At 46.7% G+C, this 17,546-nt stretch overlaps 1 protein-coding gene across 1 annotated transcript in view; it reads right to left on the bottom strand.

The window, feature by feature from the left end:
• The window catches only part of SYCP2L (synaptonemal complex protein 2 like), a gene marked incomplete at its 5' end in the record, with an annotated part of 320,901 nt that overhangs the window by 113,862 nt on the left and 189,493 nt on the right, over positions 1 to 17,546 (bottom strand). The window contains 3 exons of the mRNA XM_082258962.1: positions 3,515 to 3,616; positions 15,854 to 15,908; positions 17,400 to 17,494. Coding sequence (XP_082115088.1) covers positions 3,515 to 3,616; positions 15,854 to 15,908; positions 17,400 to 17,494 — 252 coding nt within the window. The remainder of the gene's footprint in view (positions 1 to 3,514; positions 3,617 to 15,853; positions 15,909 to 17,399; positions 17,495 to 17,546) is intronic.

The following is a 17,546-nucleotide window of genomic DNA, read 5'->3' as shown; positions in this document are numbered from 1 at the left end:
AGGGGGATCCTACAGAGACCACCAGCCCTGCTATCCCCTAGGAGTGGGCCCACAACCCCCCAAACGTCCCCAGGGACAAGGGGGTATCTGTACTCACCAGTCCAGAAAGCAGGCACCGCTCAGATACAGGAGACCTCGCACCCTCAGTGGGGGTGCCGTCAGCCAAGGAGGGATGCTGGCAACATGCAGGCGATCCGGGTTGAGACACCCTCAGCGAAGACGCAGCTCCGCAGGCTTGTCCCCATTCGGAGGGGCAATGTCATTGCAAGGCCTGGGCGTACCAATAACCTGCGACGCTCGTTAGCAGGCTGGGACTCCATAAGGATCTATAATACTCAGTCCGAGGCCCAGCCCTGCAGTCACTTGTAGTCCTCCAGGAAAGGAATCCCTGACTAACTAGTGATAGTGAGAGAAAAAAAATCTATAGTGCAAAGAAAAACACATGAATTTAGAAAAAAACAAAGAAAGCTGAGAGACACGGTCCCAGCAGAAAGACCTAGATCAGCTCCTTAGCTAGGGAGCTTAAAACTGAGGTAATATCAGATTGGGTTCAGGATATTGGCTGAGGGATGGCCCCCTAGTGGCGTGCCGAGGTATAAAGGTTTTTTTGTATTAATCCGATAATCAATTATCTGCCTAGCCTTGCTCCTGCAAAGGGTGCCATTACCCATTTGTAAAGGCTAATACCATTGGGCGGCGACTGTCAGAGGACGCAAGAGAAAATTTGACTTTTTTTGCAAGTGGGAAAAACTAGCAAAATCTGCAGAGGATCAAATCATTTTCCCCACTGTAATCGAATTGCAATTGGGAATACAAATATCCCAGGATCATTCAACTAGCTTCCAACTCTACAGGTCCAAACCATTTTGAGTAACTGACTTCTGAAATGTAACAGGCTAACGATTAAGGATATTAATTGTAACATGTTTGCTAATTATTCCTCAAAACCCACGCAATTTAACTCATACAGTAAATAGGACTACATCCACGTACCAAATTTCTTTATTGCGCAAAAAATGTGTTACTAAAAACGTTTTTTTTTTTTTTTAACCCACACTGTTAACATCACTGTTGGTCAGCCTTTTGGAATCTACTTAAAAAAACTGGATTTTTCTACTTATCGTAAAATCCTTTTCTCTGAAGTTCATCGACAGACACAGTTCCATATCTTCTTAGACCACTGGGTTATGCCACTCCAATCAGGAATAGGCACTAGGCAGGAATAAGCTTTACCAAGCCTATGGGGGCTGTCCCTGCAGGCATAAACCCACACACTCTGCTACAGCAGCCAGTTTTGTTGCAAGCAGTGTTTAGAAGACAAAAAACCCCATTCCCTCAGAAGCAGAGGGGCGGGTGCTGCGTCTGTTTAACTTCAGAGAAAAGTTTTTTACGGCAAGTACAAAAATCCAGTTCTCTATCGTTCAACAGACACAGCTCCATATCTTCTTAGACCATTGGGATGTCCCAAAGCAGTATTAATATAATATGAGGGGTGGGAAGACAACGCAAGAAGAATGTAACTCCCCCAAAGGCTATGAAAACAAAAAATCACAATATAACAATTCCCCTATTAATAGCCAAGACTGAAGTCCCAGCAGGGAACTCTGTCCTATTCCTAAACTAGGCAGAAACAAACTGGCTGCTGTAGTAGAGTGTGTGGAGATATGCCTGCAGGGACAGTCCCCATAGGCATGGTAAAGCTTTTTCCTGCCTAGTGCCTATTCCTGATTGGAGGAGCATAACTCAATGGTCTGAGAAGATATGGAGCTGCATCTGTCGATGAATGATAGAGAAAGAAGGATTTAGATAAACACATCCACATAAATTACTCTACATACCAATTAACAGTTTAGTCTTTATCAGGAACTAGTGTACCTGCTAGTGGCACTGCGGTCCTCAGATCTGAATGGTAGTTCCAGTATCCAACAGGGGGCGTCTCCGGACAGCCAGCAGGTCCCAGGAATTAGTCAGCACTTCATGCCGACTGTTGGGAGGGCATTTAAGCCCTCCTCTAGCTTTCCCCAATACCTCCTTTTGCCATGTGTGCCACACATCCTGATCTTAATGCCTTTGCCCTAAACCTTGCCGACTTTTACCTTTTAGTTTGTTCCCTCTGCATCTACCTGTCCCCCACTCTGCCCCCTTCCTGTCCCGTCTCAGCCTCTGTTCCTTGCACCTCCTGTCTTACCCTGCTTAACTTTATCACCCACCTTTGCTTGTATATAGTGTATCAGTTACTTTGTTAGGTTGTTTTTTAAAGCGTTTCACTTGTTGCATGCGTTTCTCTATTGCATGGATGCGTTTTTGCTACTTTTATTAAAGTGATTGTTTGTTTTTTTTTTTAAAAAGAATCCTTACAAACATGTTTCACTTACCTGCGCTATGCAATGGTTTTGCACAGCGCTGCTCTGAGCCTCCTCTTCTGGGGGTCCCCAGCTATCGCCCTGGGCTCCTCCTCTGTGTGCCACCGTAGAAAACTACTTCCTATGGTGGGACACATGCAGATTCTATCCTGAGCGGCGCTGTGTATGTTATTGACCCACAGCACGTCTTGGCCCTGTCCTCCCACTCCCTCCTTACTAGATTTGATTGACAGCAGCAGGGGCCAATGAATTCTGCTACTCTTACTGAGTCCAGTGTGGGATAGAGAGCACAGCACTGCTTCTGTTTTCACAACATTGAATCGAGATTGGGCTCAGGTAAATATTTATGGGGGACTAGGGGAGATGCATATAAAAGGTTTTTCACCATAATGCAGAGATTGCATTAAGGTAAAAACACCTGAAGCCTTTAGAACCTCTTTAATAAATCTTATCATAATTGCACTTAGTTTGTGTCAAGTCTCCTTTGTACAGCTACACAGATCTGGTCACCCCAATTTTGCTGGATATCAGCACTTGTATCCCAACAGTCATGCATTTAATTTGCTGTAAACATCTGTAAGAGTGTTGTGTTGTAAATGGAGGACAGTGATCAGAGCTTTCGTATATGCTCAGTTCCATAACCTACAGTTTAGAGCACACCCAGCCAATAAAAACATTTGAAAATAAATAAAAGAAAACCATTAGGCTCCATGTACACGGGACGTTGTTAAAAGTCCCTTTGAATGCTGGAATTTTTAGGACGTTTGAAACGTCCGTTCGGTCGCGTTTGTACCCGCATTTAGCGGGCGTTTGGAACCGTTCCTAGAGGTCAAAAAAATTATTCCCCTTTAAAATGGAAAAACGCGAACGCTAAACGCGTTCGGACGCGTTTGTGCGTTTGAAACGCTGGGAAACACACGTTCAAACCCAAATAATTGCGTTCTAAAAAAAGTCCCTGAACGCAACTGCCTGCAAATGACTAAACGACCTGGTGTACATGGACAGATAAGATAAAATGTAGATGGGTTCAGGGGCTTCTGAAAAAAACACCCAACTGCTCCTAAACAGCCATTTCCAGCGTCCCGTGTACATGGAGCCTTATTCTACACATCAAATCTTTCTTTGCCTGAGAAACAGACCAATACATGTACCTGAGTTCTTTTCACATGACCCAAAGAGTTTGCGAGGTTGAAACATTGATTCAATTTCCTCACTATTTGATCTTTTCCTCTTCTTTTTTTGTTCTGTATCTTCTGATGAAAAGGTTTTATAAGTAACAATGAAAAAAACACAACCAATTTAGTAATCTGAATGCTTGGAAAACTGCATTATTTATTTTTCTCTTTTCAAAAGGAGTACATGCAGGTCCAGATGCAAGAAAGTAGAGGATAAGTTCACTTTTTCTTAAAAAAAAAAAAAAAAAGGTGCAATTTTTTTTCTGGGAGCCTGGAAAGCATTGCACCCACAATAAGCAGATCGTGGGTGCAATGCAGGGCTCTTGCAGACTCTTACATCGTACAGCCAAGCAATTAAACTCTAACAGGAAGCATCAATAAACTACCTAGAGCACTGAACAGTGCCATGGTAATTCAATGAGAGCTACAAGTCGACAGCCGCAGAAATTTCTATACACAGTACTCTGAATGATTGACATGGATGGGCAGGCCGAATCCTTCATGGCCATGTTCTTTGCTGATTGTGACAGTGTGGGGAGAAGATCCCCAGCTCCCTGTCACAATGGCGAGTTAGAGGGGTGCGGGGGCTAGTGGATTTGTAACATGCTACACCCTAAATATGGGTGTAACATGCACCATGTTACAAAAAGTGAACTTATCCTTTAAGCTACTGGCTATAAGAGTGCTTGGGAATCAGAATTATATATTGTATCATTGCTAAACACAGCTAAGCTACCAAACAGAATACGATGTTGATTGCTCACACCAACATTTGCCAACTTTGTTGGATATAAAGTTAAATGATTGTTTTTAATATCCTCGCACTGCACAGATTTTTTTTTTGTTTGTTTTTTTCATACACCTCATTAAAAACTTTTCCCATGAGGCAATATTGGGAATCAATTAGAACTCTGGGAGCGGTCGAGAGAAGTAAGGACACCGAAAAAAAAAAAATCTCAAATAGGAGTCACCACCAGCTTCCTAGTCTAGCAAACCAGATAATAAAGGGCTCTTTCACACAGGCGGACCGTTCAGATCATGTCCGCTGACATCCGATCCGATTCGTCAAAATAGAATTTTTGTAAGAACTTACCATAAAATTTCAGAGGACTCAAAAGAATTTTACGGTAAGTTCTTACAAAAATTCTATTTTCTCTTACGTCCTCTGACAGTCGCCGCGCACTCTTACAATCTGCACATCTGGGACGTCTTAAAGCAGTGTAGATGTGAGGGGTGGGAAACGTAACCGTCAAAAAGGCAATGAAGCACCCAGGTCAGAGAAAAGAACCTCTTCTGAACCAGAAAGGTAAAACACTGGGTAACTAGAAAGCTCAACAGGAGCGAGAAAACCCAGGAAAGCAAAACAAACAAGGGGAAAAAAACCCCAACAGGAGGAGACAGGCTAAAACTACCTTGTCTCCCCTATGCACGGACGACCAGGTCGCCGCCCGTGCACACCTAAGACACTGACCCCTGATGGCGGAAGGCCCAAGACGCACTAATCGCTCTGGTAGAGTGCGCTATGACAGGGAAAGGTGGAACCTGATCCCTAATTGAATAGGCCTGAACAGTCGTCCGTCTGATCCATTTGGAAATGGTTGCCGCAGACGCACCCTTCCAAGGTCCCTCAGGAAGGACAAAGACAATCCGACTGTGTGAAGTATTCAGTAGATGACAGGCAACCCTGATCGCCCGGACCACATCCAAGGAATGCAAGGCAAACTCCTTAGGATGCTTAGGCTTCGCACACAGCAAAGGCAAGACATTGTCCTCACTGAGGTGGAAGTCTGAAACCACCTTCGGAAGAAAGGACTGATGAGGTCGCAAGACCACTTTATCCCTATGAACAACCAGATAGGGGGGAGCGGCAAGACAGGGCCGCCAACTCCGACACTCTGCGAGCAGATGTGATCGCCACCTGAAAGACAACTTTCCGTGACAGCACAGGCAGAGGAATCTCCCAAATGTTCTCAAAGGGAGGACGTTGCAAAACGGACAGAACCAATTCAAGTCCCAAGGGGGCAAGGGTGCCCTAGGGGGAGCCAGATGCCGCACCCCTTGAAGGTGCGGATCAAGGAATTCGACAACAAGGGGCGCTGAAAGAGAATGGCCAGCGCAGACAGCTAGCCCTTAAATGGTGGTCAGCGTAAGACGCTGCTCCACACCAGCTTGCAGAAAAGCTAACACCCTCGCCACCGAAAAGGAGCGGGGATGGAACCCCTGCAACTCCCACCAGGCAAAATAGGCCTTCCAGGTACGATAATAAATGTTAACCAGACGAGGCCTTCCTGACCTTCAGCAAGGTAGGAATGACCGCTGACGAGAGAACAGCCACGCCGTCAAAGCCAGCGACTGTAAAGCAGGATGGAAGATAGGCCCGTGAGACAGAAGATAGTCTCGTAGTGGGAGCCGCCAAGGAGGCTAGACGACCAGTTGCATGATGTCCACTTACCAAGACCAGCGCAACTAGTCTGGTGCCACTAGAATCACCAACCTCGGTTCCGAGAGAAACCTGCAAAGGAATCTGGATAACAACTGAATCTGTGGAAATGCGTAAAACAGGAGACACCGGTGCCAGGGCACCACCAACGTGTCTGCCAGAGGGCCGCGCGTGCGAGCCACAAATCTTTCCACCTTGCTGTTGAGCCGGGACGCGAACAGATCCACATCCGGGGATCCCCACCGTGCACACAGCATCTGAAACACCTCCGGGTGTAGGGACCATTCCCCCCTGGTCCAGGGTCTGGCGACTCAGTCCGCCTGCCAGTTCTCCACACCTGGAATGTAAACTGCCGAAATCGCCGGGACCTGCGTCTCGGCCCAGGTCATAATCTCGGCCACTTCCTTGGCCGCCCGGGCACTCCTGGTGCCCACTTGATGATCAATGTAAGCAACCGCCGTTGCGTTGTCTGTCCTGACACGCACTGGGCAGTCCTGAAGTCGATCCGACCAACGGAGCAAACAGAACCTGATTGCCCGCAGTTCCAAGACATCGGCAGGGAGGAGTCCCCCTCCGACCAAGTGCCCTGGGCAGACAGCTTGCCCAGAACTCCACCCCAGCCCAACAGGCTGGCGTCCGTGGTGACCACCGTCCATAGCAACGGACGAAAGGACTTGCCTTCCAGCAGAGCCAGAGACTGGAGCCACCAAGGAAATTCGATCTTACTTGGGGCTCAAATAAATCCTCCGTTCCAAAGACTGAGGATGTCTGTCCCACTGGACCAGAATCTCCGCTTGTAGAGATCTCATGTAAAAACTGTGCAAATGGGATCGCCGCGAAAGCCGACACCATCAAGCCCAGAGATCTCATGTTCGAGTCGAGGAGAACCCGTTGTCCCTTAGGGACCTGACCTCGCACTGCAGGACCCGGAGCGTGTCCTCCGGAAGAAAGACCTTTGCCTGGAGGGAGTCTATAATAATCCCCAGGAAAGGGAGGCAAAACAGAAGGGAACAAAGTCGACTTCTGAAAATTAACGGTCCACACAAATTCCTGGAGCGGCTGAACCGCGATCGACAGAGCACGCAACAGAGTGGCACTGGAGCTCAACCTGAAATAGGAGATCGTCCAGGAAAATCAGGGGATGGCAAACCCCTGTACCCATAGTAGGGCCAGAACAGGAACCAACACGTTGGTAAAAAACCCTGGGAGCCGAAGCGAGGCCGAAAGGCACCGCCACAAACTGATAGCGCTCCTCCGCTATTGCGAATCGGAGGTACCTCTGACAACCCTCGTAAAATAGGGATGTATAGATACGCATCCTTGAGGTCGAAGGAAGCCAGAAGATCCCCTGGACTCAGGGATGCCACCACCTACCAGAGGGACTCCATTCGGAACCTCTGAACCCGCACAAAGCGGTGTAGCAATTAGTCCAGAATCAGACGCACCTTGCCTTCCCTGCTGCTGTGAACAGATTCGAGTAAAAAACTCCGAAACCTGTCCTGCCGTGGAGCCGGCACGACCACCCCTTGGGCAAAGGAACCCCAAACTGCCCGAAGGAGATCGCGAAAACTATCAAGGGTGGAATGAAAAAACTGATGGGAAGACGCTGTCTGTGGGGCGAGATCGAAACACGATCGTGCACCCCAAACGAATGAGTTCATGAACCCACCTGTCCTGAATCACGGGCAGCCAGGCTCGGGAAAACCACTCAGACGTCCCCCCACCCCAGAACGGGTGAGGGCGCCCCTTCAGGGCGAGGCAGACTGAGCCGCCGTGCTAGTGTGGGCGGCTTTTTACTTGCCCGCCCAAGGCTTCCTCTGGCCACTAGAGGCCTTGAAGGACTTACCTTGGCACGTGTTTTGAAGACACGAAAGGACCCCTAGTTAGGGTTAAAGGAGGGACCCCGCTTGCCACGGGATGATTGTCCACTGGGCACCTGGGGCAAAAGAGTGCTCTTGCCCCCAGTGAGCCCCTTTACCAGATTATCCAGAGAGTCCCCAAAAAGACGACTCCCCACCTAAGGGATGACAGACACTGTCTACTTGGGAGACTGGTCGCCGACCAGCTCTTGAAACAAACGATTCAACGAATCGCGACTGCTGAAAGTCACGCGACTAAAGGGGCCTCATTTGCTCCACCATCTCCAGAGCAGCAGGAGGGGTGGAGACAGCAACGAGAGCGCGCTCAAGCGCCTAGGCCCACTCCACAACAGTCTGAGAGACCATTCCCGAAGCAAACACAGGTCTCAGCAAGGAACTTGCTACCAGATAGATGGGGCGGAAAGAGTGGTCACCCGCCTATCCGCCGGGTATTTTTAAAAACACCGGAAAACCCTCCACGGGCATAAAAGTGGCCGTGTTACGCCTGGACACAGTGTGGTCCACCTTAGGAGCTGCAGTCCAGCGAGAATCCACCGACTCTGCAAAGGGAGAACGGTACTTAAATCTCTTTGGCACCACAAAAAGTACATTTCAAACGACGCCATTGTTCATTCACGGTATTGTGAAACTCAGTGGGACAAGGAAAACCTGACCCGATTTTTTGGGCTTTGCGGGTCCCAAAAGGAAGACCTCTTACCCGACAGGTGGGGCTCATCATTCAAATTTTAAAGTGTCTTTAATAGAGCTATGAGGCAAGGATACCGCAGCGCGGTCCCGTGCTAATCCAGAGGAAGAATCCTCCTCTCCCCCATCCAACCGAGAGGATTGAGACCCCCAGGGGGTACGCTGTCCGTGGCAACCAAACCTGGCTCTGAATCAGAAGACTGAGAGGGCATAGGCTTTTTCTTAAAAGCCCGGTCAGACAACAATCCACTTAAGACGCTAAAGTCGCAAGTGCAGCAGTAAAGGAGACTATAGCAGAGGATTCAGGAGTACCTGAACCCTCAACCAGATCTGGGGGGGATTTGCTATCCTGGGACTCCATAATAGCAATCTCAATTTTAAATGACGCTGGCCCTTTAAAAATCGGCGATGTCCGCGGTCCGCACCGCAAATGAAGAGCAAGCTCTATGCTGCAGGAAACTGCAAAAAAATGAATGCTAGCAGGAATACAGGCCAGGAGACACAATAAAATCCCCCCACAGTGTGTCACACTTGCTGATCAATCTGTATGTGAAGAAGAGGAAGTGACCTTACACCTCTAGGGGCAGACAGCCCTGAGCCACAAAAAAATTGTTGCCAATGCAAGTCTATGGGGAAAGCTCTGGGAAAATGGCCCGCTGTCCACATAAGGACATTGTGCCCCCACTAAAGATGGCGCCCGATCGGCGCCAGCAGCATTGCAGAAAATGGCTGCTGCCCTCACAAAGAGGCCAAACAGCCTGCCCACACCTAAAATGGCGGCTGCGCAGTTTCCCGCCGATTGCGGCCCCCCACACACCATGTCTGTACCCCCAAATAGTTGCATAAGCACCTCAGGGCCATCCGGGACCCCCGCAACCCCCCCACACAGCGGTAGAGCCGCCACAGCGCCCCCGCAAAGATCGGGAAGGGACACACCGGGACCGCACTGACAGACATGAGGGGGACATTGCAGAACCCATACACAACTGCCATCCCAACAGAGGGCCCACATACACACCACGACAGACAATGCCATAGACAGAGGGGTAGTATGGTACTCACCGTTCCAGCGAAAACGTGGGTACCGCTCTGACAGGAAGCCTCCCACTCTTGGTGGTGGTGCCATCAGCCGAAAAGGACGCTAGCAACACGCGGCGTACCGCAGTTGAGACATCACAGCGAAGTAGCCACTTCCACCGAAAAGGACGCTAGCAACACGCGGCGTACCGCAGTTGAGACATCCCAGCGAGGTAGCCACTTTGCAGGCTCGTCCCTGAGGACAGGGACATGGTCGTTTGCGAGGCCTGGGCGTACGCATAGCCTGCTAACGCTCTATGGCAGACTGGGATTCCATAAGGCTCTAGGACAACCAGTGCGATTCCCAGCTCCGCAAACGCTGTAGTCATCCGAAGTCCGACTAAGCGCAGGAACAAATAAAAAGCTATCTTATAAAAGAAAAACACTTTCTCAGAGAGAAAAAATAAGAAAAAAGGCTGAGACCGCAGCCCCAGCCAGGGAAAAGCCAGCCTACTCCTATGCTAGGCAGAGACAAACTGAATTGGGAATGCAGCTAGCTGGGGTATTGTACCAGAGGGACAGCCCCCTGTAGGTGTGTCTATGCAAAGTTTTGTGTATATTCTAACAAAATCTTCTGCCTAGCTTACTCCTGTGGATAAGACCAATACCCAGAAGTGCAGATTGTATGAGTGGGTGGAGACTGTCAGAGGACGTAAGAGAAACCCTATATTCCCTCCATCCAGCGGATCGGATGAGAACGGACCGACGGTCCGTTCCCATCCGATTCACCCATAGAGATGTTTGGGGCTCTGACAGCTGTGTCTCAGCACATAGTGCGGAGAACAGCTGTCATTCTCCTGCTCAGCGGGGGATCGGCGGATCGATCTCCCGCTGAGAAAAACAGTCCATCCAATGGACTCAGTGTGAAAGGGGCCTAAAGGAAGCCACATAACTATAAAACAAATATAGCATGGCTTTTCACAAATCCCCAAGCAAGAGGGGAATTTTATAAAGAGTACACCAAAACTTCCAGTTTTCTCAATTTGTTACGGAAAACAATTTTAATCAGCACAAGAAACAGTACTCGCATTGAATAATAAGTGCTCCCTGTCCTTTTGGTTGCGGTCTTCAATCCCCCCCCCCCCACAATATCCCCACAGCTGTAATCTTGGAGTGCTACCGTGATTAGTATGAGCAAAACCGGTCACAGGCACTTGTCAAGAGTGACGACTATGCCTATCCTTTCCACCCCCCTCCTCCGTTCACAGAAGCTGTACAATAGCATTCAAGCAAGAAAAAGCACTCTACGAATGAAAAACAGCTTGATGAATAAAATGTGTGCCTCCTCCACTCATAGCAGGCTTTTCATTGTGGGAAGCTATAGTACAATTTTATTAAATGGAGAAGGGGAATGTGCCTATGACATGTCCAGCGGCTCGTATTAACACTGGCAGCACCAGAAGTTTACAGCTGCAGGGGTATATGGGGGAGTTTTAAAGAGCTGCCACCAGGGATGCTTCCTATTCGAAGTATGTACCCTCCTGTGTGCTGATAAAATAAATAAACTTGGGCTTTAATTTTTTATTTGGAGATGACAAAAAGCAGCTGCAAGTCAATGGGGCATGGAAACAAACAAGCATCTGTCAACAGTAACCAAAGACCACTAAATGTGGTCTGGCAAGAAGGTCCAGATAGCACTAACAGAGGTTAAACTGTGTGTTAAAACATACATTGAAGTATAACCAGAGATCACAAAGGATTGACATAGTTGGTGATGAGAGCAATAAGGCATTTGTTAATCAAGATGCTTGTCCATTTTTTGAAGTGGGAAGAAATGAGCAGGAGAAGGAGGAATGAAGATAGAAAAATTAAAAAAGACATGGTCACAACAATGTCAGGGAACATAACTTTTCAGATATAAGAGAAGCAGTGCCAGTGACCCTGCTGTATATTTGGCATTAAAATAGCACAGCAAGCAGAACATCTTATTATGCAATGTAAGATTAGTTGACAGAACAGAAATTGCAAAGGTAGAGGGGGATGGGGGGGGGGGGGGGTGATGAGAATGGTCAGGGATGGAAAGCAGTGTGAGAGCCTCCATCTCTCCTCCAGAGGGCTCATTTCTTCTTCACCAACATGCAAACATCAGCAATTTATTATACATTTGTTCCCCTAGTGTAACTGCAAAATGTGTGGTTGTGGGTTATTTTAAACTTATGAAAACACATTAGTGAGTAAGAGAGGTAAATTCATACCAGGAGACCACCAATGAAAGCTGCTGAAATAGCTTGCACAAAAAGGGTTAAAAAAAGAAAGAAAAACTGGGTGGAAGAATAAGTGTAAAAATAAATTCAGAAAATGGGGGATTCAGCTTTTTCTCATTTCAGCAGACATTGGAGCTTACCCACCTCAATACTGTGGGGACTTTCACCCTTCCTTCCCAAATTAATATTCAGCTTTCAGTGCTCTCACACTTTGAATGACAACTACTCAGTCATGTTACACTACCCAAATAAAATTTTAATAATTTTGTTCACACAAAGCGAGCTTTCTTAGGTGGAATTTAGTCACTACTGGATTTTTTATTTTTTGCGATATCGGCGAATAAAGAGCGAAAATTTTGAAAAAAAACAAAAAAAAAAACTATTTTCTACTTTTGTTTTTAATGAAATGCAATAAAAATAAAATTTTGTCCTAAATTTAGGCCAGAATGGATTCTGCTACATGTCTTTGGTAAAAAAAAAAAAAATCCTGAAACGTGTATCATAGGTTTGTGTGAAAGTTAGAGAGTTTACAAGCTAGGCTACGTATCATTGAAAATTGATTAATCCTGAAGTACTGACTACCCATCTCATTTCTTGAGGCCCTAAAATGTCAGGACAGCACAAATACCCCCAAATGACCCCTTTTTGTAAAGATGACAGTCCAAAGTATTTAGTAAAAAGGCATAGTGAGTTTTTTGAAGTTACAATGTTTTGCCCAGCAAACGCCGTGGTTCACTCGGACAGATGCGTGGCCGACGTGGTTCACTCGGACAGATGCGTGGCCGACGTGGTTCACTCGGACAGATGCGTGGCCGACGTGGTTCACTCGGACAGATGTGGCAGATGATCACGGACAGATGTGGCAGATGATCACGGACAGATGTGGCAGATGATCACTGGGACAGATTATTTTACTGGGACAGATGTGTGACAGTTTTTTCACTGTGTTGGGGACACTAGCTGGGTGATCAGTGTGTAAAAAGCAGTAAAAGTGCTGTAAACTCACTGATCCGCTCTCCTTCTCCTCACTGACAGGCTTTGTGTGAGGAGAAGCAGAGGCTATCTCCGTTACAACGGCTGTGTTTACATTACATGACGGCACGGGCAGCACAGTGGTGTAGAGGTTAGCACTTTCACCTAGCAGCAAGAGGGTCGCTGGTTCGAATTCCAACCACGACACTACCTGCCTGGAGTTTGCATGTTCTCCCTGTGCCTGCGTTGGTTTCCTCCGGGTACTCCGGTTTCCTCCCACACTCCAAAGACATGCTGGTAGGTTAATTGGATCCTGTATAAAAAAATTGTCCCTACTGTGTATGTATACGAGTTAGGGACCTTAGATTGTAAGCTCCTTGAGGGCAGGGACTGATGTGAATGTACAATGTATATGTAAAGTGCTGCGTAAATTGACAGCGCTATACAAGTACCTGAAATAAAATAAATAATAATGTGATCAGGAGGGCCACAAGACAGGAACGTCCACTCTGAAGGGGAAGGTCCAATCCGGCTGTATATGTGCAGTGGCCGGGTGGAGGTTAAAGGTTAAAGTGGTTGTACGTAAACCCTTACATATAACCAGTGAAGTGACTAGCATCAGGTGATACACAGAGATAAAATAAATCCTCCCACATAAGTCTACCCCAGTCTTACTTTCTACAGCCATTCAAAGTGCTGAATATTTAAAGCTTGTCTGAAAGTTCACAAAAAAAGGGGGCAGAAAGCTGAAGTTACACTCTGCAGAGCTTCGTGAGGAGAGCTCTGAGAGCTGATTTGAGGGAAGAGACACGCCCCCTTCACACAGCTCACAGGAACAAAGCTGAGTCTGTCAATAAGCTGGAGGTCCCTCCCCTGTCACCATTTTATCTTGGTGTCAGGAAAACTTGTCGTAAGTGACTAATGCTGATAGCAGACATGTAGTGCTCCTAATTGAGATCATTATGCACTATAGAGGGATATGCTTTGTTCATATTTAATGTCTGAGGTTTACAACCACTTTCATGTTGCCACAAAGGTGTGGCCCAAAGTTTAAAGGCAGGGCAGCTTTTTAGTATGAAAAGCATCTGGCCCATACTGAAAAAGAGAATAAAAAGGACATTTATTGCAGATACCATGGTGTGAAGCCCGTCTATGCTAGGAGCACTTGAATAGTGAGGTGTAAACCCATACTAGAGCTGCAGGATTCTGGATGAGACGAGAATCACAATTTTTTTGCTTAGAATAAAGATCACGATTCTCGGCGTAACATCTTTTACATTATACAAAAAAATACTAATTTTGAATTGTAAGCAAAAAGTGTCAGAAAAAGGCTTGGTCTTTAAGAGGTTAAACTGCCCTCACTTACAGACGGAAGTTCATTCCTTTGATCTAAAAGAACGAAATGATACATTGTAAAACATTGTGTTTATAGTTATCTAGCAGCCTCAACAATGTTAATAAACATTTGCCTGAGGCTCTTTTTTTTTTTTTTTTAATGCTGTGAGCAGAGAACAGCTTTGTAAGAATCGAGGACATGCTGTTAGATTGTTTGGGGGGGAAGGGGGAATAGAGATTACGATTTTTTTTAAAGAGTAATCGTGCAGCTCTAACCCATACTGTGCAGTAGCCTTACCCAGCACTAAGTCAGCCTGAGACCGTTTCAGGCGTAGGTAGAAGGTTGCACCGGTCAAACAGGAAAGGAGATCCTTCCCTACGAGGGGAGATGCAGAACAAAAACTCCCCCGCGGCAGGGCCAATGGAAAACAAACAGCAGTAAAGGAGCAGTGTTGGGACTCTAGCCGATAGCCTCCCGTCTCTGCAGCCAGCTGACTACATCTTCAGGATCAAAGAAGTGCGCCCTGCCCTCTCCTTCCATCCAGAGGCTAGCAGGGAAGAGAATTGCATATTTAATGTGCTTGACGCAGAGTTGTCGCTTAGCCTCAGTAAAACATTTGCGCTTGCGTTGAACCTCCGCAGAAAAATCGGGGAACACCGCAATCCGTCCGTTGCCAAAGGGAATATTCCCCTTCTCCCACAGCCAGGCGGAGCACCGCATCTGTCCAAATAGTTGAGGAGCTTTGCTATGAAGGTGCGGGGGGGGGGGTGCCCCTTGAAGAGGGTGTTTGCCAGACATGCGGTGAGCCCTCTCAACCACAAATGTAGAGAAGGCCTCCCGTTCATAGGTGGATATTAGGAGTTGTTCAAAAAAGGAGGAGGGGTCAGCCCCCTCAGGCAGGCCAATGAACCGAAGATTACTGCGGGGAAGCCTATATTCTATGTCATCCTGCTTCTGAAGGAGCCGATTTACCTGCAGCTGCAAGCGAACAGAGAAGACCTGGAGTGGGGGGAGGGAGTCCTCAACTCCACTAATGCGCTGTTCAGCTTCAGACACTCTCCCCCGGAGCTGCTGGAGATCCTGTCTAATCAGGGAGACGTCTATTTTCACTTCCTCTATCCTCGAGGTAAGAGTAGTTTGGCCTCAAGGACCTTGGCTGTGTACGAGGTGGCCGCTCCCCCCTCCCCCGGCGCCTTCTTGGGTAGCAGTCTTACTGTCCTGGCCAACGATTTCTTTGGGGTAGACATCATCAGGGATCGGGGAGCCGAGGAAGCAAGGATGAGGCTGTACAGGATAAAATTCCGGCAGAGCTCAGATCACCAGCGTCCTAGCTCATTCCGCTCCAGGCCACGCCCCCTAGGAAAGGGGATCCTTATGGTGAATGCCACAACAGGAATGGGGGATATAGTCCTCTATTTTGGCTGAGCAGTAACAGAGGTTGTGTGAAATCAGAACTACCCTTTGTCTCTGTGATCTAAATAAAAGCAAGATTTTCAATTACGGAAAGCTAGAAGTGGTGAGTATTACAATGTGCAGTGCTTTTTTAAAGTAAAAGCCATGATGATGATTTTTTTCTCAAGCATAACCCATAGAGGTCTTCAAGGGTTCCCAAACAAACAAGAAAACCTTTCTTACTTGACAGTCTAATATTCTGTTTTTGGCAAATGTTACTTTTAATCCCCAGGTGGAACAGAACTTAAGAAAATAAAACAGTTACTGTACCTTCAGCTACTGCGTTGTTCACATTTGCGCTTGAAAAGCCCCTCTGGAAACTCTCCTCAAAGAGAACAAGAAAAAAACAAATGACATTATTGTGAACAACTAAATATACACATTTGCCTACTAGCTCACACAGCAAACCAGGACAGACAGCAAGCATATATGAGTAGAGCAGCAAATAGTGGGACCATCCAAAAAAGCTGCCTGGCAATAAATGCAAGAACATGCTTAACAATAATCAAATTGCCAATGTTTGGGGACTTTCAGAACCGCTCGTCTTTGTGTAAAATACAAATGTGCTGTCAATTTCGTCTCTTTCTTCTGAGCATACAACTACAAAAGAATCGTTTGCCTTTAATGTCTACCTAAAGCAAAAAAAGAGGGAATTCATACAGGCTTTAGACCTCATCCACGTCTCTGCACTAAAGATTCGGCAGCACTGAGGATAGAGCGTCAGGACTGGTCACTGCAGCTATTACTTACTTAGCTCCCCTACCCCTGCCACTGGCACCCGTTACACAGATGCATGGCCGAAAACTTTTGTAGTGGGGTGAGTGGTAATCGGAGAACGTGTTCCCCATCAGGCCCACCTTGCTTTTGATTGATAGTGTGATGCCTATGGGCACTGCCGTATTTGGCTAATGGCATCAGCCAGTATCCCCAGCCCCTTTGTTTACATCCAGCTTTTGTTCAGGGAATCTTGGGAAAGGAAGCCAGTGGCTACCAGCATCCAAGCAATCACAAGCCCTGTGTGGGAAGTTGGCATATTCATGACAGCTTCCAGCACAAAATGCCCCACTGAGCACTGCTGGTTCTATATGCCAGCTGAGAATGGGTCTTAGTTATGTTCAGTTTCTTAATCTGGGAACCGGTAGTAACTTTTTTAAAATTTGTCACAGCCATAGCGACAGATTTTAAAAGTGGCAGTTGTAACAACTACCTGAATCTGATGCACATGTTGATACTGAAACTGGTACAAAGGCTTGTCTGATTTAGGCAGAGGTAGTTTTAGAGGGATTTGCTTGCAAAAGAGTGGCATAACAGGTTTATTGCATTTCCCAAATTGGGGGGGAATTCATAAAAAGTATTTTTAGACCTTCTTTAAAACTCGTACCTCAGCACTGAAACTGTCAGTGTCTGCGTCACCAAGTCTGCAGCTTTGGGGAATGGGGGGCAGAGGTTGGGTAGTCTACATCAGGAAGGCTAGAGATGGTGATCGCACTTAATAAAAATGCACTTAATTTTACACTTTTACACTTTACATATGCTTTTTCTAGTATTGCTCCCCTCTCCCGAATTTTAGGCACAACTCTTATTAGGTTTTCTTTTGTAAAATCATTCTTGAGGCAGGTTTGATTTTCTCTCAAAACAATGAATCATGTAAAAAAACATTTTTAACCTCTTGGCATTTTACTTTTGAGTTTCTACTGAATTCTAAAAAAGTTTACTACTAATGAATATAGGATTGAATATTCCTGTTTTTAACAACCTGATACAGCCCCGTTTAGCTAGATTGTGCTAGTGACTTAGATTAGGAATAAATACTTACTGAATCCTTTGCCAGCGGTACAAGTTCTGGTGAGGACATTTCCTGTAGTGGATCCATTATGTCCTTGTCATCCACATCCGAAATAGTAAGTGCACCTGAGATTAAAAAAAAAAAAAAGACAACTCACAGGTACTATTCTCAACATTA

Source organism: Pelophylax lessonae (genome assembly GCF_965119305.1).
Source record: "Pelophylax lessonae genome assembly, chromosome: 5".
In the NCBI taxonomy this organism is placed as follows: domain Eukaryota; kingdom Metazoa; phylum Chordata; class Amphibia; order Anura; family Ranidae; genus Pelophylax; species Pelophylax lessonae.
Note: the sequence above shows the minus strand (reverse complement) of the source record. Positions and strands in the feature narration are given on the sequence as shown.